The sequence below is a fragment of the Talpa occidentalis genome, unplaced genomic scaffold, assembly GCF_014898055.3.
Source record: "Talpa occidentalis isolate TD23 unplaced genomic scaffold, MPIMG_talOcc4v2.1 talOcc4.1332, whole genome shotgun sequence".
NCBI lineage: Eukaryota > Metazoa > Chordata > Mammalia > Eulipotyphla > Talpidae > Talpa > Talpa occidentalis.
Genome location: NW_023601359.1, coordinates 1 through 20,627, shown reverse-complemented (window position 1 = coordinate 20,627; position 20,627 = coordinate 1). Strand labels below are relative to the sequence as shown.

The 20,627-nt window shown below is 63.2% G+C and overlaps 1 protein-coding gene across 1 annotated transcript; it reads right to left on the bottom strand.

Moving 5' to 3' along the window:
- Window positions 1-2,449: 2,449 nt before the first annotated feature.
- On the bottom strand, window positions 2,450-18,869 carry LOC119243946 (golgin subfamily A member 3-like; the record flags this gene model as incomplete). The annotated part of the gene is made up of 20 exons (XM_037509760.2): window positions 2,450-4,391; window positions 4,771-4,934; window positions 5,486-5,647; window positions 6,903-7,025; window positions 7,187-7,319; window positions 7,702-7,841; window positions 8,118-8,234; window positions 8,573-8,770; window positions 9,203-9,346; window positions 9,599-9,815; window positions 10,132-10,226; window positions 10,520-10,783; window positions 11,310-11,387; window positions 11,760-12,128; window positions 12,327-12,488; window positions 13,394-13,531; window positions 15,075-15,277; window positions 16,412-16,718; window positions 17,774-17,885; window positions 18,178-18,869. Coding segments are annotated over 20 exons (3,993 nt in total), but the record flags the coding sequence as incomplete, so codon positions are not given.
- Between the last annotated feature and the right edge of the window lie 1,758 nt (window positions 18,870-20,627).

Genomic DNA, 20,627 nt, shown 5'->3' with positions numbered 1-20,627 from the left:
GGCAGCCCGGCCGGGTCCTGCAGGCGGCGCGCGGGCAGCCCCGGGCCTCGCCCTGGTTTCGGGGCGGGGCTCCTGGGGCGGGGGCGGGGGCGGGGCCTGCTCGGGGCGGGCCCAATAGGGGGCGGAGTCTCGGGCGAGGGCGGATCCCGGCGGGCGGGATCCAGGTTGGGCAGGGACCGGGGCCCGTGGCCAGCGGGCCATGGGCAGAGGTCTGGGCGGGCAGGGGCCAGGGGCAGAGGGCCGTGGGCAGGGGACCGTGGGCAGGGGCGGGGGGCAGGGGACCGGGGGCAGGGGGGCAGGGGACCGTGGGCGGGGGGCAGGGGACCGTGGGCGGGGGACTGTGGGCAGCAGTCTGGGCGGGCATGGGCCAGGCGGGCAGGGGGCCGGGTGGGCAGGCAGGGCCCGGGCAGGCAGGGGGCTGTGGGCAGGGGGCCGGGTGGGCAGGCAGGGGCCGGGCAGGCAGGGGGCTGTGGGCAGGGCCGGGTGGGCAGGCAGGGCCCGGGCAGGCAGGGGGCTGTGGGCAGGGGGCCAGGGCGGACAGGGGCTGGGCAGGCAGAGGGCCACGGACAGGGCGTTCTAGCACTGGCTGGTTCCCGGACTCGCCGCCGGATCCCCCATGGCTTTGCTCCAGCACCAGCATTGAGCTGGCAGCTCCCTCTCGCCCAGTGCCCTCCGCCTGCAGGGCAGCTCCCGGCCAGAGTGGGGATAGCCTGGGCCTGCGCATCCCTGGCTGTGGCTGACCGGCAGGGGCAGTGGTAGGGCTTGACCCCTAGGACGGAGGGGAGGGAGGAGGCAGAGACCCTGGGAAGCCTCCTGCCCTCCTGCTGTGTAGCGGGAGGCACAGATGGAGACTCTCGCTAAACCAACGCTGGCAAGTGGGTCCCACCCAGGGAGCGGGAACCGGCTGGAGCAGCCCCCACCATAGCCGCCACCCCCAGGCCCTCGCGGGAGCAGGTGCGACCCCTGCGGTCCCCACACGTCCCCCGCGTGGAGGCACCGGGCGGTGCACCCTGCCAGGAGCTGGAAATCTGCCTCCGGATGAGCCAGGGAGGCGGCACACAGCCACTTCTTACAGCTCTAGGGCAAAGGACGCCGCCATACCTGGTGTGCAGACGCCCCTCTGGACAAGCCGCCGTTTATACTCCAAGTGAGCAGGGGAGGAAGCCAGGTCCAGGATTTTCTGTGTGTCTTTTTGAGGCCCCCGATGTAGGCTGGTCGAGGCCCCTGTGCCGAGTAGATCAGTGCACCGGCTCCCAGACCCTGTCCCCGAGGATGCAGGAGAAATGGGGGCTCCCCAGAGAAAACCATGGCAAAGGGATGGCGCAGCGTGGCAGTGTCAGGGTGGGCCAGGGAGGTTTGATTGAGGAGAGGGCCATCAACTCTTTCCTGCGGCCAGCGCGTCCCGTCTGCGGCTGGCCACGCACAGCCCACACGCTGCCTGGCCAGCGGCAGGAGGGAACATGCAGCTGGGACGTTTGCTGCAGCCAGTGTCGTCCAGAGCTGGTTTCTGAGCAGCCCTGGGTACAGCACCTGACAGCCCGACGCCCAGCTCTGCTGTGCAGGAGCCCGGCGGGGGGGGGATGGGTCGGCAGGCAGGGGTTGTGGGCGTGCCTGCCCACCTTGGTGTGCTGAGCAGACCCCACCGCGCCAGCGCAGGAACCCCAGGCAGGTCGACGAGTCAGGCTGACGTGGGCCTTCTGTGAGCAGGAGCCTCCTTAGGAGGCTGTGGGGCCCGGTGGGGTCCTGGGACATGAGCACCCTCACTGGTTCCAGCTGGAGAGAGCAGAGCTTCCTGGTGGGCTGGCCCAGGAGGGAAGGGGCAGGCCCTGCGGTGGGGAACCCTGACCACCACGGAGCCCCAAGACCCTGCAAGAAGCAAGCAGTAGGCCTCCCTGGTGGTGCAAGGGGTTAAGCACATCACTATGAAACTACCCAGCCTCTGCAGCACGAGTTCCGTCCCCGGCCAGGGAATGACCAGACCCCTCCTGTCTCCCCGCTGCTCCCCTCAGCTGTGTATCTCATTGGATCCGGCTGTTCTGCTCCCCACTCTGTCTCTGGTGAATCCTCTCACCACCCCCACACTTCTGGCCTGTACCCCAGTTCTTGTATGCACAAATAAATTAATCTTAAAAAAAAAAAAAGCTGGGCCCATGTGGAGGGCTTGGAAGTCACGCCATGGGTGGCATGGATCCTATGGCCAGTGGGCAGGGGGTGGGGGTGTCCCTGTCTGACGCGGGGGCCTGTGGGGTCCTGATCAGGTCGCTGTAGAGGGCCACAGACCATTGGGTCCAGCAGTCCCCACACAGCTCCAGAGGGGCGCAGGCGACCCCTGGGCAGAGTTGCCTCCGCCCCTCCGAGAGCTGGGCTTGGGGGCCGCCGGGGAGCAAGGCCCACTGACCCATGCCAGGCCCGCATGGAGACTCCTCCGCAAACAGGAATCTGGACAGAGTTTATGTCGAGATGAAAGTCACTCCAAAATGTTAAAATGGACTTCCCCCAAAGAAAAATGAAGATCTTTACCAAAAAATAGTTTATTGCACAAAATTTAAGGACTTCCCAAGCACGCTTAAGTTTGTAAAAACCAACATGCTGTTTCAGTCACAAGTCGTCATCATGGCGACCTTGCCCTGCACAGCCAACCGGGCCCTCCGCAGGGCAAGCTCAAGGAGCCCTGCAGCCACCCTCCCAGCCCTCTGGGCCCTGGACACCCGCAGGCCAGCAGCCGTCTGTCCACAGAGGCCCAGCACGCCCCCACTCCCACCCCCGGGGTGCTGCCGGGCCAGGACTCCATGGCGCCTCCTTCACACACGCCCCCTCACCTCCAGGCATCTTTACCTCCACCTGTGCGCCCAGGCCAGGGCAGCCGGGCTGAGCGGGCTGAGCGGGCTCGGCAAGGACCACCCGATGTCTGACCGTGGGCGCCACCCAGAGGCTCCTGGGAGCCAGTTCCCACCTGGCCCAGTGCCTGGTTCGCGCCTTCCCAACACAGGACAGACTCACGAGGCATGAGCGAGCTGGGTGCCCCGGGGTGCCCACCCAGGGCCCCGCAAGCCTGGCCACTCCCTGACCTCTCTGCGCACGGGCTCCCGCCGTCTGCAGCGTGCTCAGAGCTGTCCTCCAGGGGAAGCCGGCGGGCCCGCGCCAATAGGCACACAGGAAGCAGCAGCCCAGGTGACGGCAGCCCGGTGACGGCGGAAGGCACACGTGTGCACACGCACACCAGACACATGCCCCACGTGTGCACACAGGACATGGGCACACACCACATGGAGACACGCATGTACACACAGCCCCCCCTCCCGCGAGCGAGAGGGCGGCCTAAGTCCTGATGGGCGGGGCGGGGGCTGCGAGCAGACACAGCAGTGGGTTCCTGTCCCTCTGCTCTGACGGTACAAAAGCGCTGTCAAAAATACTTCCCAGCGCGAGGAGAAGCAGAGGAGCAGCAGGACATTTACAGACCGCCAAGAGTCGGCCCCGGAAAGCCTGCAGGGAAGCTCAGCCCAGAGCCTCGAGGGATGGCTTGAACAGCTTGCAGGCCCGTCTTCTCCCCAGTCTCGCCCATTGGGAGTCGCGCACCCCCGCCCTGCCAGGCCCTACCGGCGATGGCGTGTGGCTGCGGGATGCAGGGGTGTCCCGCACTCACCACAGAGAAGGCCGCAGGCACGAAGGGGAGCGAGGACAACACAGACACTGTCTAAGAACATTTGGTTTAAAGGTAAATAAAATAATCGTCTTTCTCAGAACATAACCCGGACAGCCCTGAGCCCACCTGACCTCACGTGCCGCAGCCAACGTTCAAAAGGCAACGGACAGGCGCCGCCGGCCAGTCCTGACCGCGTTCAGCGTTTAGGCTGCGTGTCAGTGTGTCTGCATGTTCTACGGGGATGGCCGTTTAAACAATAAAATAAAAACCAAAGGTGTGAATAGTGTCATTTCGGTGGGAAGTAAAGCTCTAACAACCAAAGCCAACGCCAGGCCAGGCCTGCTGGAGCCCCCTTGGCGGGAGCGCCCGGCATTCCACAGGGGATGCTGCTGTGACCTGCCAGTCATAGTTCCTCCAGCCCTGGCTCTCAACCCGTCAGTTCACTCCCTCCCTGTAAAGGCAAGTGCAAAACTTAAATGCCACCTCTTAGAGAAACACAGAGCATGTACTCCAATAAATAACATTGACAAGAGAACATTCCTTTGGGTGGTTACAAGGCGCGGAGGCCGCTGGTCACTGCGGCCAGGTGGGCTCGAGCGGCTCTGCCCGGCTGTGCTGCTCCGTGTCTCCCCTGGGGTGGGCGTGCTCTCCCCGGGTGGCGGGGCTGGCCCCTGGTTGCGGGCACAGGGCTTCGTGCACAGTCACCGTGTGGGCTTCCATCTGGCGCTGCAGGCTGTGCATCTCCTGCCTGAGGGAAGGAGCTGGGTCACAGTGCTGCCCTGCGGAGGCCCCAGCTCCCGGACGCAGGCCTTGGGACCCAGAGGGCCCTGCAGCTTCCCCACGCTGCCATGCCATGGGCGCCTGCTCAGGAGGGGCTGCCCTGCCCCCAAGTCCCCGCAGGAGCCCCAACACCTGCCCTCCACCCAGCCCAACAGGCGCCAACATCCAGCTCTGGGGCTCCCTGGAACTCAGATCTCAGGCACGTAGGGTCAGTGGGCACTAGACACCCCACCTCAACCACAGACACAGGCTGAGTGGCCCCGGGCCTTGTGGGCACCCAGGCTGCAGGACGGAGGCTCCCGGGTCAGACATGTGAGTCCCGCGGCCTCGGCAGAGCCCACACGTACTTCAGTTGCTGCAGACAGCTGTTGAGGTTCTTGAGGGGCTCTTTGCTCACGGCAGGGGGGGGCTTCAGCAGCTCCTCCAGCAGGGAGGCTGGGACGGGGCAGTCAGGGATCTTCACCGGTGTCACGGGGCCCGAAGAGTTGGCCTCGCCTTTCAGTTCCTTCCTCTGTTCAGAGACACGTGGTCAGCTGTGGCCCAGGAGGCCGTACCCTGCACTCGGCCTCCGTGTGGCCCCACCCCGGCCTGCCTGTGGTGGGTGAGCTGTGGGCGGGAGCAGCGGCTCAATGCACCGACCTCTTCCCGACACAGCACAGCAAGCTGTGCCAGCTGCGTGTGAGCCCGGGCCAGGGCCTTGAGGGCGTGTCCAATGGGACCTCCCTGCCTCTGGCGCTTCCTCCCCCATCATCCCCGCACCCCTTTTGCTAGGCCCAGTGTCTTCACACACAGGTGCAGGCACGGAGCACAGCAGCTTCTGCGCACTCGGGAGGCCCTTCCAGCCCCCGCTGAGAACACTGCTGGGCAGGCACCGAGCGCAGCCCACGGGCTGGCAGGGCTCTTGCCCCCGTGCGCTTTATGTGCCATCGCCACGAAGTGGCCTCTGAGTTCACGAAAAGATGTCAATGTTCTAAGAGGCGCCAAGCTAAAGTGAGCCGGCCCTGCAGAGCACCCCCGCTGCCTATGCCCACACAGGATGCCAAAGGCCGGGCCGGGCAGTACCGTCTTTGTGCTGCGGCGTAGGCCCCGCTGGAGCTGCTGATTCTGCTGCAGCAGGGTCTTCATGCTGCTCTTCAGCTCCGACACCTTCGCCTGCAGTGCCAGCTTGTCCTTCTGCGTCACGGACAGATCTTCCCGCGCTACCTCCAGCTCAGACCGGACGTCCTGAGGAAAGCCGTACATTCGCAAAGGCCAAAGCCCCCAGTTTGCACGTGCTGGGCCCCTGGGGCTCCGTGAGGCCTGGGTTGTGTCTGAAGAGGGATCTGGGGCCCCGCCAGGCCCTGCCCCAGCGACACCCACGTCCCCATACCCAGCCCACAGCCAGGAGTCACCCGGTGAAGCCCCGGGCCCTATACCCCAAGAAGCCTCTACCCTCGCCCCACACCCCCTCCTAGGAGGGGTCTCAGTGGGGCCACCCAGGGCCTGACCCTTTGCCCGCAGCCCAGACTGCTGCCCCTCCCCCTGCAGTGACCCTCAGGGCTAATGGCTGTTGCCATGGTCCCTGAGGTCCGGCGTGGGCAAGGAACCATGCGCGCAGGGGGAGAACAGCAAACTCCCTAAGACATAAATAAACTGGATGCCTGTTAAGACATACGACCACTAAAAGCTGCCATAAACCTTATCTCGCTTTCTCAAGGCCCATAAACTTTATTCTGCTACAATTGTCTTTCTAAAATCTTTCCTTTTCTGGTCATTGATGGCTAATTAAAAAACATACGTAATTTAATAAACAGGCTAATCCACATGAAACATTAATAATAGAATTGTTGGTTTAATAATCTTCTTTTATGTGCTTGACTTTAGTACCTATGACATTAACTGCATTATAAATTCACCCATGACAGTTTATTATGAGTAGAAACGAGTAAGTGATAGTTAGTGTAACTAAAATGTACTTATAAGAATTAATAGCCTGTCTACTTAGGAATGTGACTAGATCTAGATGTAGCTTCGGACATAGATCACTGCCCTGTCAATAATAAATCTATGAGCCATCTGGCCTAGTTCACTGATAACCGATCCTATGCCTTTAGACAAACGTATACATACTGACCACTGACTCAAATAAAGTTGCACTCAGATTTACACTCTCTTGAAGTGTGTGTGTTTGTCATTTCTTCAGCCGAATCCCTGACCACCCTGCGGGGTCTCTCAACCCTGAGACGGCCTCATCGTTCACTGCTGTGCTGGTCTGCGGCACCAGACCAGATGCTCTCTGGGCCAGAAGCTCATCTCAGACAGGCTGGCCCTGTGCTACCTCCTTGTGGGCCTAGCCCTGCACAGCTCGCATGGGGCAGCCGGTCTGGCCACCTGCGGGGCATGGGCCTCCGAGGGCCTGTCTCGCATGCACAGCGCGATGTGGGGCCCTCGCCCACTCCTTGCCCATGGGGTTGGCCCACCTCCGTCGGCCCGGCAGTACCTGCAGTAGCTGCTGCAGACCGCCCAACTCCTGGGCCGCGTGCTGCTCGCTCAGGCCCAGCTGCTGCCGCAGGGATTGGACCTCTCGCTCCTTCTGCTCTGCCTCCCATTTGAGATTTTCCATCTAGAGACGGGACAGTCACAAGGCAGGAGAATCTTAAAATGACATCCCTGCCCCTCCACCAACACCGCGTCCCTGCACTTGGCTCAGCGTCACACCAGGACAGAAAGGCCCTTCCCGCAGACAGGGCTGAGCGTGTCCACACCAGGCAGGCCCACGGTCACCTCTTGGTTTCCGGTAGGCTGTTTGTTCAGTTGCTCATCCAGCTGCTGCTGCAGGAGCAGGAGCTGGGCCCGGGCCTCCGCCAGCTCCGCCCGGAACTGCACGGCCTCCTGGGAGTGCTGTTCCTCCCGGCTTCTGGCAGAGAGAGGGGAGAGTGAGCCTCACCCAGCCTGTCCACCGCACGCCAGGTGACGGCTCTCTGTTCCGGGAAGACGGGTGAGGGCACGCCTGTGGGTGCTCACCCCAGGGAACAAAGGGATGCTAGCTGCGGTGGGAGGGGGCACGGGTCAATCTCACTGCACCCACAGCCAGGCCTGGTGCCTGCCCTGTGCTGCTCCCTTCACTGCAGGGCCCGAGGTGGGGGCATAGCTCAGGCTCCTTGCTCTCCTCGCGCCCCTGGCCCCCAAAGGACTCATGATCTGCTGAACTACAAGTGACTGTGACATGCAGACATGTCAAAGAGGGAGAGTCCTCACGTCCCCAGGCCCTGGAACCCCGCGGCCCCACCCCCACGCACTGGAGCTCCTCGGCAGCCTCCTGCAGCTTTTGCACCAGGTGCTCCTTGGCCTGCAGCTCCTTCTTCACCTCACCCAGCTCCAGGGAGGCGGCCTTGAAGTGGCGGCGGTTATGTCCAGCTTCCATCTTGGCAGCAGCCACCTATGGGCAGGAGGCCCCGTCAGCGAGGACAGGCGAGCTTAGCAAGGCAGGCTGGGGGGTGGCCAGCTCCCCATGGCCGTCCCAGAGGCCTGGGTGACGTGTGGTGGGTGGTGTCTGTTGGGGGGATGCCGGCTCGGAGGTCCTCTGCCTAGTCTAAATAGCTTTCACAGCCTTCCTCACGAGCAGACCCACGGTCCCTGGCCCGTGCACCCCTGCCAGCAAGTCCCGGCACCCACCCGCCCCTGGGCTGAGTGTCCCGCAGGGTACGGCCCACACCTGCTCCTTGAGGGTGTTTGCACTCAGCTTCTCTCTCTCCAGGGAAGCTTGCAGGGTGTCTATGAGCCGCTGGATCTGCTGGTCCTCTTCCTCCTTGCGCTGCAGAATCGCCTGCACCTGCAGGGAGGCGGACGTCACCCAGGCCTGGGGCGGCCGAGGGAACCAAGCAGGACACGACTGCAAGCCCCAGAGCTGGGCGGCAGAGGCAGGGCTGCCAAGTCCGAGGCACTGAGAAGTGTCCAGAGGAGCTCCCTGGGCTCCAGGTGCAGCCAGGCCCTTGCGCAGACCCTGCTTGGCGGGAGAAGGTGCGCCTGCAGCGCCAGCAGCTGCCCCCGAGGAAGCTCCCAGGCAGCTCCCACCCGGCATCACCATGGGGCTGGGAGCAGGTGTTGGGCACTCGCCGGGCCTGTGCTGGGCTGCAAAGGCCCCAGGGGTCCCCGCGCATGGGCTGGCACCTGGAGGTTCAGCTGCACCAGATCGGCCTCCCTCTTGGCCAGCGCTGTCTCCAGGACGCTGTTGTGCTCCCGCAGAGCTGCGTTGGACTGACCCAGGCCCGTCAGCTTTCCCCGCTCATGCTCCAGCTCCAGGGCCAACTTGTTATTCGACTCCTCGAGGCGTTTTATCTTCCTCCTGAAGCCTCGGGACTCCTGGAGCTGAAACATGTCAGGGTCAGCCATGCAATACATGTTGGCGTCCACAGAGCCCCAAGCGCCACAGAAACACAGCAGCCACATGAGGCCAGCTGCCCTCAGTGCCCTTGGTCATGGCCAGCAACTGCAGGGCCATGCCACTCCTGCCCAGCCCCTGGAGAGGCACGGACAAGCAGGCAGCCCCAGGTCTCGACCATTGCCCAGGAATGCTGTGTGCTCGGGGCTGAGTCTCAGCAGCTCCTCTCAAAGGGTAGGGCCACCTGAGCCGGCTGGCCCTTCCAGGTGACTGCAGCACCCCAACTGGGCCCCCGGTAAGCAGGAGTGCGGGCCCTGCTGAGACTGCTGCCCCCTGGGCATGCAAGGGCTGGCAGCACAGGGACGCACAGCGGCCCGGGAAGGGGCCTGCTGTCCCCTGCAGCTGGGTTGGGCACCTACCTCATCCTCCAGCTCCAGCACTTTCTCCCGGTGCTCCTCCAGCTCCTGGCTGGTCAGCGTGATGACCTCCTGCAGCTCCTTCTCCAGCATCAGCTTGCTGCGGCTGACCGTCTGCAACTCCTCCTCTAGCGCCCGGACCTTTTCCTGTGGTCCGACGCGAGTGGGTTACCCGGGGTGGCCATGCAAGCGCTGGTCACTTCCCACCGCCTCTGGCCACTCCTCAGGCAGACCCCTTCCTCCCAGGGACATGTGCCCCACTTGGCTCACCACAGAGCGACCCCGGCCCCCAGGCTGGCATCATGGAGCTGAGGATGCTGCCCCCACGAGCTGCCTCCCTTCTGCTCGCCCCCGAAGGCTCAGAGATGTCAGCTCCGGCAGCAGCACCCGGGAACCCACCTGCAGGGCCAGGCTGTGGGCACCGCTGGCTGCCTGGGCGCTCAGCTGACTCAGCTCGGCCTCTGCGGCCTCCTGGGCAGCAAGGGCCTCCTGCAGACGGCGGCTGAGGATGCCCACTGCATTCTCGTAGGCCTTGTGTTTGCTCTTCGCCTCCTTCTGGGCGCTACTCAGGTCGGAGCCCAGCCGCTTCACCTTCTGCTTCTGTTCAGTGACGGCCCTGGAGGGGCAGCGAAGGCTGCAGGGGTGCAGGGGCTCCCAGGCCCAGAAGGCTGCCGTACTCTCCTGGCGCCACCTTGCAGCCCGGGACCCCTCCTGTGTTCTCTCCACCCAGCAGAAGCCCCTCTGGGGTTGCTGAAGAGCAGGTCAGAGTCACAGGAGCCTCCCCCCACTAAGCAGCATTGCCTGGGGAGCACCCGGGGTGGAGGCAGCCCAGCACACCACTGCCACACAGGGCCTGCGGCACACCTCAGCCACCAGGCCCGGCGACCCACTGCCCAGTGCCCCTGGGGCAGAGCCTGCCTGCTGGCACTCACTTCCGGGCCTCCTGCTGCAGCGCCTCCACCTGCTTCTGCAGCGCCTCGTTGGCCTCTGACAGAGCAGCCGCCTGTACTTTATCGAACTGCAAAGACTTCGGGGGTGGGGAGACAAGTGAGGACAGCCTGGCCTGGCCAGTGGACCCCTGCACCCCCCTAGCCCCGCAGCCCCTCCTGGACCCACCCCCGCCACAATCCCGGGCCCGGCTGCCCTGGCTCTCACGTTCGGCCTCCAGAGCCCAACCAATTGCTGCGTGCCAGCCGCCCACAACCCTCCCTGCAACTCCCAGTTCCCTGGGACTCCCTGGGACTTCCCTGGGAACTGAGCTCCAGGAGCCTGAGCTGGGCTCCCCTCTGAACACCTCCCACGCGGAGCCCCAGGCCACACCTGGAGCTGCAGCTCCGCCTCGTCCCGCTCCACCTGCGCAGCCTGCAGGTGCCCTTCGAGGTCTGCCACCTGCTGCCGGGCCTGCACCGCCTCCCGCTGCAGCCGCGCATGCTCCAGCTCCACCGACTTCTTCTCCCCCTGAAGCCTCAGTAACTCCTGCCTCAGCTCCTTCTGTGCCGAGTCCAGCCTCTTCTTCGTGGCCTTCAGCTCGCTGACAAGCTGGTCTTTGGAGGCAGCATCCCGCCGGTAGGCCTCCACCATTACCTGCGGGCGAGACACTGCAGCCAGCGTGGGCTGCCTCAGGGGTCCGCCCCCCAACGAGCCCGCCCTGATCCGGCCGCACGTCTGGGGCGCTAAAGAGTATGTTTCCTCAAATCCCAGACACCATCACCCAAACACCACCCACCATGCACCGGCAACTCCAGGGCACACCCACACCGGCCGTCCCGGCCCCACGCCCATCTCTCTTGGGCCACCTGGCTCCTGGGAAAAGCCCAGCCCGCACACAGGCTGGCCAGGGCCCTCTGCCCTGCAGGGCCCGTTGTGGGGCAGCCACGGACACCGCCTCACACAGCGCGGGCCCCAGGATGCAGACCACTGTGGAACACACCCTGGCCACAGGGAGCTCGCGGGTGGGGGCCTTGCTGTGCAGCAGTGGGTGAGGAGCGTCAGGACCACCAGAGGCCTCCAGGTGTCCCCACCCCGAACTGTCCCGTGACAGGACCAGACCACACAGGACCTGCCGACATCCTTGTTACATGGAGCAGCAACAGCAGCTGCACTTCTCTACCTTCTGTTGGAGAAACTGCTCCTTCACCTTCTGTGTCTGCTTCTTCAAGGCGACTGACTCCTGCTGGAGATGCTCCACCTGCAGGACGGGTGTGCATGTTTTTACCTGCTGCCGCAGACTTGGCTCCCACGTCTGCTCCCGGCCGGACCTCTCGCCACCTCCCCGCCTCACTGGCCGACATGCCAGCGGGCCCACCGGGAGGGGCCCGAGGCGCCACAGCTTTCCCAAGTCTGAGCTCCACGTCACCAGGGGACAGAAAGTGTTTCTCGGGATTTGACTTTCAAAAGGCCAAAGGTCATTGGTTTGAGTGTTCAGCACCTGCACAGCCACGGATAAGCAGGACCAACAGCAGAACGCCAGGGGTGGTGGCTACAGAGGCGCTCACAGGCGGCCACAGTAGCCATTCCTGGCATGCTGTCCACTCACGGCAGACCACAGCAGACTGCCTACCTGGCTGGACTTGATGGCTAGCTCTTGTCTCAGCTGCTCAAGAACGTCCGACGCTTCCTCCCTGCCTTCTTCCAAGCTCTTGGCTCCGCTGTCCAGCTCCTCCCTGCTGCTCTTGGCCGCCTGCAGCGCCACCTCCAGGACGATCTTCTCCTTCTGCAGGAAGTTGATGGTGTCGTCCCGGGCGGCGGCCTCCGCCTGCAGCTCCTCCAGTCGGGCCTGCAGCTCATCCTGGTGCCCCTGCAGGTCGCCCAGGCTCTGCTCGCGGGTCTGCAGTGCCTCCTGCGTCGAGGTGAGCTGCCTCAGCAGGTCTAGGTGCTCCTGCTGCAAGGCCTCGAACTGCTGGTCTCGCTGCTGCAAGGTCAGCTTCACCTGCAAGAGGACCGAGGCCCAGTGTGACTGCCCTGTGCTGTGCCGCACGGCCCTGCTCAGGTCAAGAGCTCTGTACAGGAGCGCAGGTGTCCTCCTTCCTGCACATAGGTCTGGAAGAATAACAGCGGCAGGGACACCACTGGGGCCTCAGCAGGGGCCTGTGATGTACAGGGGATGGCCTGCCCCAGCCTGGCTCACCTGTTCAAGCTGCTGCTCCAGGGCAGCTGCCGAGGCTACTGTCTTCTGCAGCTGCTCCTTCTCATCTTCAAACTCCTCCAGCCTCCTCTGCAAATCTTCCTCTACCATCGTCTTAGCCTCTTGAATCTGCACAAAGGCAGCTTCCTGGTCCAACATGTCAGCCTGCGCCAGGGAGACAGTGTACCTCAGAGCAGGAGCACCACCGCCCCGGCCCGCTCACGCAGCCTCTGCTGGCCTCCAGCTGACCAGGGAGAGGCTAGCGACCACCTGGCGGGATAGCCAGGCCCCGCCGCGGCCGTCTGGGTGGGCTGCAGCAGGCCTGCTCCAGGCAGCAGCGGGAACGTCACCCTCACGCAGTCTCTCCACAGGCCCTGGTAAAACCAGACACCAGATATGGGACGTCTGGACCATGCAGCTAAAACTCAATGCCCAGGTATTTCTTAAGGGAAAATGTCAGCTGATGGCTCAGTGTTTCCAGCTGACAAGGCCACAGAGGCCTCGGTGTCAGGTCTGGCACAAGGGGATGGGACCCAAGGCCCCGCCTGCGCCTGTCACGTCCAGAGGCAAGAGCCTATGGGAGGCAGTCACACTCCCAGCACCTGCAGACGCCATGTACCTCCTCCCTGCCCGGACTCTCAACAAGCCTGTCACGTGGCATCACGTGATGCCCAGAGGGGATAGTCCCGGTGTCACAGGTAAGAAACGAGAACAGGTGTGGGGTCCCCACGAGAGCTGCAGCATCCCCACCACCCTGACACCAGCCATAAGGCAGCTGCACGTCCTCCGCCTGCTGGTGGCTGTAGACTGAGAGCTCACCAAGTCCGGGCTCCGCAGGCAGCTACGCAGGCCCCCTACCCTGGCTGCCAGGAGAGGCCACAAGTCAGCCTGCAGTTCGGACACGAATGGTAGCGAGCAGGCCAGGCACGGGGAAGGTGATTCCCACACCTATGGCCCCTGCAGGTCATCCAGCAGTCCTTCAAAAATGCACACGTGCCCACTGACTACGGACTCATGCTGATGCACGTGACCAGCCACAGGCCCAGACCTGCCCGCGCGGGGCCACTGACCTCGATGCCCTGGAGCTGGGCGGCGATGCGTTCCTTCTCCTTGACCGACCGGCGCTGGGTCTCAGTCAGCTGCTGGGACAGGGCCACATTCTCTAGCTTCAGGTGCTCCAGCAGGCCCGCCTGGGTCATCTGCCCAACCTGCACGGAGGACAACCAGCTGAGGAGCGGCCCTCCCGCTGCATGTACCCTACTATGCACCCAGGCAGGCTGCCGCTCAGGAGCCGGCAGTCACCACTCGAGGCTGCACCAGCCTCCCGGCTGTTCCCGGAGGTGGCACCAGCCATGCAGCCAGGCGGTCACTAGCAGCCATCCCTCTGGCCAACTGCCTCCTTGAGAAACGCCAGCCCCAGAGGCGGCACGAGCAGAGGGTCGAGGCACAGGCCTGCCCAGCCCTGCCGGCAAGCAGGAGGCACCTGCAGCCCATGCAGAGTGGAGGCACACCCTGCAGGCCTGCTCCTCAGCCCCTGGGGGAGCGGAAGCAGCGGCTGCTGGACAATCTCAGGGAGCGGGGCCCAGGGACCCGCAAACCACACTCGCTGTGCCTCCTCCCCTTTAACCTTCCAGGTCCCACTTGACGAGTCTGGGCGGACACAGCTGGCTCCCCTATTACCCCACGCCCCACACAGCCCAAGCCGCTGGGAGGAGCAGGGCGTCCATGGTAGGACCCCCAGGCCCACGCCATGCGAGCCGCACCACACAGGCAGGTAGAGCCCCGACTCGCACGTCTGCAGGCCTGGGACTCTAAAAGAAGCACTTGGGCGAGCTGGCATCTCACAATCTCAACTCGAGAAAGTTTCAGTTAACCTACGTACTTATTTTATCAGGAAGGAAACGGAGGGCAACAACGAAACTCCCGACTGAACTGAGAGCGACCAGGGCTGGCAAGGCCCACCCAGATCCTTCATGGTCAGCACAGCCAGCCTGAGTCCCGAGGGCCCAGGCCCTATGCTGTGGCCCACCAGCACCAGAGGACATGCCTGGGCCGGCCAGGGGAGCTGGGAGAAGGCGTCTGCTGGCACCATGGAAACAAGAACACCCACATGTGTGGGGACCTCACTAAGGCCATGGGAGCAGGGCCAGGGCATGGGGAGCAAGGCCTGGGTACAGGGGAGCAGGGCCGGATTTGGGGGGCAGGTGCTCTGTGGTCAGAGCATGGACATAAGAAGCCCGAGGGGGGCCTCTCTGGTGGCGCAGCGGTTGAGCGCTGCACTGTAAAGCTGTCCGCAGCCTCTGCAGCGCGGGTTCGATCCTGGCCAGCCGGTGAGAATCCCACATGGCGCAGCAGACCTCTCCTGTCTCGCCCGCTGCTCCCCTCAGCAGTGTACTTCGTCAGTCTGCCTGTTCTGTTCCCCGCTCTGTCTCTGGTGAATCCTCTCACCCTCCCGCACATCTGGCCTGTACCCCGGTTCTTGTATAAATATAGGTAAATCTTTAAAAAAAAAGAAGCCCAAGAAAGATGCTGAGCCCAGAAATGCTCGAGCTGTCAGACCATCCCCACAGTCGACCCAGAGCGCCGTCGCCAGGGCCGGGGTTTGGGGGAAAGGGAGGGGGTAGTTAGGAATTAGCAGCTTCTTACAAGCACAGCTGAGAACCCCAAACACAGAAAAGTCTTTAGTTCAGGGTAAAGCAGCTGTTCTGCATGAGACAGCAGTGTCCACCCTCCCATGGCCAACCGGCCTACCTGGATATGGGCCATCTCGCCCTGCAGTCGGACGCGGGCCTCCTGGGCCAGGGCCAGCTGCTGCTGGTACCACTGCCGGACGCTCTGCAGGGATGAGATCTCAGCCTGCGAGGCCTTCAGCCTGCTGCTCAGGGCGCTGCGCTCCAGCTGTACCTGCTGCAGCTGGCCCTGCAGGGCGCCCATCTGCTGCCGCAGGTCCTGCACTGGGGGGGGAGCACAGGCTCAGACCACCTGCCTGGGTACCATGCCAGACAGCAGCGCCCTCCCAGGGCGCATGGGGGAGGCTGGACTGCGCCGCCTGTCCAGATGCCTGCACAACCCCGCCGCAGACCCCCAGCGCGTCACCACCCCCACGCTGCAGACAGCAGTGTCTGGACTCGATCTGAACACACAGGCGTTATCAAGGGTGGCGTGGCATTAGGGGAGCCAGAGACGTGCTTCGCAGGAGCTGAGGCAGCCGACGCTCAGGGGTCAGGCGACTGGGCCGCAGGCCACCTCCCTCACTGCCCCAGGAAGAGCCCAGGCTGTGCTGGGGCGGCCGAGGCACCGCATGTGAACCACAGGGGCCAGGATACAGCATCGTCCCACATTAGGCCCACTGGTCTGACCCGTCACCCCCCGACTGGAAGGAGACAGGAAGTCACGACCCAACTCAGCCTGAACACAACCACTCAGACGTCCTAAGAGTCAGAATCACACCCAGGCTGTCCCCCTCCCCAGGACAGCCTCTAAAATGCTGACAGGAAGCCGACAAGGAAGGCAGCTGCAGGAGGCCCGCGGCCCCAGCCCGAACCCCCTCCGTGCTCAGAGCCAACGGAAGCAGCACGGCACCCCAAGGCCGACTCCGGGCCTCATGCTCAATGCTGCCATTCAGCCAGCAGCTGAGGTCAGCTCAGGGCCTTGGGTCTTCCACGCCCCTTGGGGACGGGAGCCACACAGCACTCAAGGGCTGCAGACAACCCCAGGGAGGCCTGTGCGCTGGGCCAGGGTGGATCCTGAGATGATAGGTCACCTGTGTGCGGGCATTGGTCCGAGACCACGTGGCCCCGATGCCAGAGACACTGTCCTGGGGCAGATACACAGCTGCTCCCCACGCCAGGGCAAGGACCCTCACCCTCTTGGCTGGGCCGGGGGTCTGAAACCAGGCCACCCCCGCCGTCCCCTCCGTGGCGGGCAGCCACCACCTTGGCACCCTGGGGACAGAGCGTGCAGCCAGGACTGGACACTCAAGAGGGAACCACATGGGCTCCACTAGCATGGCCACCCCCGGGACCCTGACCTATCTCCTTCACTGCACAGGGTTCAGGTTGACCAGTGGGGACTGGCGCCGGGCTCACCTGCGTGGTCCTTACTACGCAGGCTGCCCTGCATCTCCTCCACTTTGGCCAGCAGCCTCTGGTACTGCCCCTCCGCCAGCTGCAGGTCACTGTTGGATGCGGCCAGGCTGGCATTCCTGGCCTCCAGCAGGCTCTGTAGGTCGGCCATGGCTCGCTCCAGGTCCCAGCAGGACCGCTTCAGTGTGTCCACCTCAGAGCTCAGTGAGTCCTGTCTCTGCTGGCTGCTCTGGCTCTGCTCTACCTGGGCCTGTAGCCGCGTGTCCAGGGCAGCCAGCTGCGCCTGCAGCTCTGCCTTTTCCTTCAGGGCCTAAGAGAATCCAAGCAGATACCATGACCATCAGGAAAACGAGTGGCTTCTGCCCCGTGGGCTGAGGGTATGGCTACAGGGCCCACGAGACTGACAAGGTGCCAGGTGTCCCCTGGCCTGGTCCCTCCAGTGGCACAGTGACCCCAGGAGAAGGCAGAGGCCCCACACAGGCCCAGGTGGAGGGGCGCCTCGCAGGGGCAGGGCAGGCCTGTGCCGGCCTGCTGTGAGATACCCTCGGGGCAGGAGCTGAGGTGTGCACCCCGGCTCTGAAGTCTGCCTACCAGGGCATTAGGGGAACCCCTGGCACTCAAAGACGAGCAGATGGTGGAAACCAACCCATACCCGCTGGGGAAACCAACACTCTCAGGGATGGCAGCCGGCAGGCCGGGACACCAGCGCAGTGTGCCAGAACCCAGGTGGCAACGCCATGCCGGGGGCAGGGGCAGAGGCCCAGCCTGGGGCCAAGGCGCAGCTGAAAAGGCCTTGTCCTGCAGCCACGTCTATGTGGGGCCACACCCTTGGGCAGCCCAGAGCCCTGGGCAGGGGCTGCCTGCATTGTCTGCAAGATGCCCCATTGCACATGGACGAGGACAGCCGGCCTGCTGCCTCTGGCTTCTGCAGACCATGCCTGAGCCCATCACATGGTTGGCCAAAGCCAACAGAACGGGGTTACTCTGTCGACGGGAAAGCTGGAATTGAAGGGAAAGCTCTTTTTGGGCAAATGCTAATGAAACAAGGCAAAATTCCTACCGGAAAAAGCAGAACCCACAGCAAAAACTATCCAAGGGCAAAAACAATTTTGTGTGTCAGGGAACAGAGATCCACACTGGGAGAAGTAACTGCCGCGGGCTGCCCGGCGTCCACGGCGGGGGCACCTGGGCATCCAGGTGGGAGGAGGGCCCGCGCCTCCCTCAGGGCCCAGTGGACACAGCTGCTGGCACAGGGAGGGCCAGGCGCTGCTGCCAATGGCGAGGCCAGAGCGCGAGTGACACTCCCGGCCAGCGGAGCTGCGCCTTCTCTCAGCACCCTCACCGCCCGCTGCCCGCGTTCACTACCTGGCTCGCCTCCAGCGACAGAGCCTCCAGCTGCCCCTCCAGTCTCCTTTTTTCCTTAAGAACCTGCAACATTTCATCCTGGGCCTCGGCCACAGAGCTCTCCAGGGACAGGCTGGGGACAAAGGCAGAGTCAGGGCTAGGTATGGGGCGCCGGTTCTCCGCCCCGCCAGGAGCTGACATTCCTCACACCCCAGCTACTCTCCTCCACGTTTATTAAGAAAATAAACACATCAAGGAGGGTCCCCCAGGGCCGCGGCCTCAGGAGCCCCACACAGGCGGCAGCAGGCGGCCCCCACGCTGCAGCGCCTGCCCAACAGGGCCCCAGAGCCGCTCACAGGGCAGTGCCAGGACCAGGGCTGCCCAGCAGTGGGCGGCGTCTCGGCCTAGCCTCCAGCCTCTCCCACCTGCTGCAGATGCTGTCTGTCCGGCTCCGTGTCTCCCCGTTGACCTCCTGCCCCTGGGCCTGGTGCTCCGCTGCTGCGGCCCGCAGTACATCTGAGATGGAGGGGAACTGGCCCAGTGCCCCAGGAGCTGCCTCTCTGCCACTGGGCGCACAGGAGACCCCAGGGGGGCCTGTAGTGTCCACCAGGCGGCCGGCCGGCCTGAGAGCGGAGACGCTGCCGTGGGAGGAGCCGTCGCTCTCATTCCCATCGGCCTCAGATGTGTCACCCCCCGCCAGGGACACGCTGTCCAGGTGGTCCTCGGCCACAGGACACGGGCTGATCTCAGCCACCACGGATGCGGCCGCACTGCGGTTCTGCCGCAGGGAGCCGCTTGCCGTCTCTGCCGCCGAGTCGTCCACTCTGTAGTCAGCCAGAGACCGGATCTTGCTTGATTTAGAGCTTTTCTTCTCTGTTGGCTGAGCCAGGAGCCCCAAGCTGCCCACCTTGGGCCCCCGAGGCACGCTGGTGCGCAGGAAGGAGTACTCTTTCGTCATGGCCACGGCACTGGCCCTTGGTAAGGCTTCTGGGTTCAACATGAGCTCAGGATCGAGTGTGCTAGATAGTCTTGTTTTAGGTGCAGGTTGATTAGACTGAGATAAAAAACAAAACACAAAATTTACGTTTAGGGTAGAGAAGGCGTCCCGAGCCACCACCTAGCAGGGCTGCAGAGGGTGGGGAGGCAGGGCCGCAGCACCTTCCGCGTGGACGTCCCCAATGCTCCGGGCTCTGCGCCCACATGCGTTCCCTTAGAAAGCGCTTAGCTCTCCAAGCTAAGGAAAGCACCCCACTGACTTGCGGCGGCCCAGGTGTCCGCTGGGGGGCGAAGCCCCCACATGCCTGCGTGCCTCTCCATGCAAGAAGTCAGGTGGTCTCTCTCCTGGGACCCAAGCATCTATGCCGACATTTCCACTCTTCAATATTTTATTACTTTCCCATTTTAAGTATTATTTCCCACTATTTTATAGCTAGTAGGATAACCGCAAATTTCATCATATTTGCATTTTTAAGCTATTTTTTGCAGGCTGTTTTAATAATTTTATAAGATCCTTATAAATTTATAGTTCTCTTCAGTTGGCTCTAGTTTTTTGAGGCTTCGCCAACATCTGCAAACAACAGCAATGTCTCTCCTTTCCAGTACCCCTGCCTCTTCACTTCTCCCTGGATTGTTAACTGGACAACCCAGGGGCGTCCAGTGAGACAGCAGGTGAAGGGGATACCCCCGGCCGCCACCCCACTGACCTCCTCCTGCAGAGGACACGTGCTCCCGTGTGACTGTGCAGCCTCAAGGGCTCACGGGCACAGTGGAGGAGGATGCTGGGGAGCAGCTCTGGGCACAGTGAGGAAGCCTAACTGGGAGGGGTGTGGCAGGTGACCCCGGGGCTCACACCCTGCGAAGAGGTCACAAGAGCAGCCGCAGCAGCCTATGGCTCAGACACTGGCCAGGAGGAGGCTGCGCACACAGCTCCGGCCTGCGGGGAAGCCCCGACCAGCCCACAGCCACCCTCCGAGGGGGCCCAGCACCAACACCACTGCCTGGCGGGCGCAGGCGGAGTCCATGCAAAAGGGGGTCTTTTTCTTTTTCTTTAAATATTTATTATTTATACAAGCACTGGGTATAGTCAGAAGCATGGGAGGGTGAGAGAATTCCCCAGAGCCAGAGCGGGGAGCAGAGCAGGCAGAAGGTCCGAAGGACACTGCTGAGGGGAGCAGCGGGCGGCAGGAGAGGTCTGCGCGCCATGCGGGACCCTCCTCAGGTGGCCGGGGAGCAGCTGGGGATCGAACTGGCGTTGCAGAGGCTGCAGGCAGCCTCGCAACCCAGCGCTCAACTGCTGCGCCACCGGGGAGGCCCGAGTCTCTTAATTTTACGTAAAAAGAGAAGTTGAATGTTATCGTATTATTGCAGTGGATGAATATTTTCGTATTATTCAAATGGGGAGAATCCTTAAAATGACATAAAACCCTAAAGAAATAAAAAGAAAGTCAGGAAATTTTGACTAAATATGACAACTGCTGTGCAAAAAAAATCGAGACAGAGGGCTCCCCTGGGGGTGCAGGGGTTGAGCACAGCACTGTGAAGCTGTCCACAGCCTCTGCAGCTTCAGCCATCCCCGGCCAGGGAGCTGACCCACAGGGCGCGGCAGACCTCTCCTGTCTCCCCGCTGCTCCCCTCAGCAGTGTATTTCAGTCCGTCTGCCTGTTCTGTTCCCCACTGTCTCTGGTGACTCCTCTCACCCCCCACACTTCTGGCCTGCACCCCAGCTCTTGTATGCATAAATAAATAAATCTTTAAAAAAAAAATCTTGGGCCTCCCAGGTGGCGCAGCGGCTGAGCGCTGGGTTGCGAGGCTGCCCGCAGCCTCCGCAGCGCCAGTTTGATCCCCGGCCACCGGTGAGGGTCCCATTAAAAAAAAA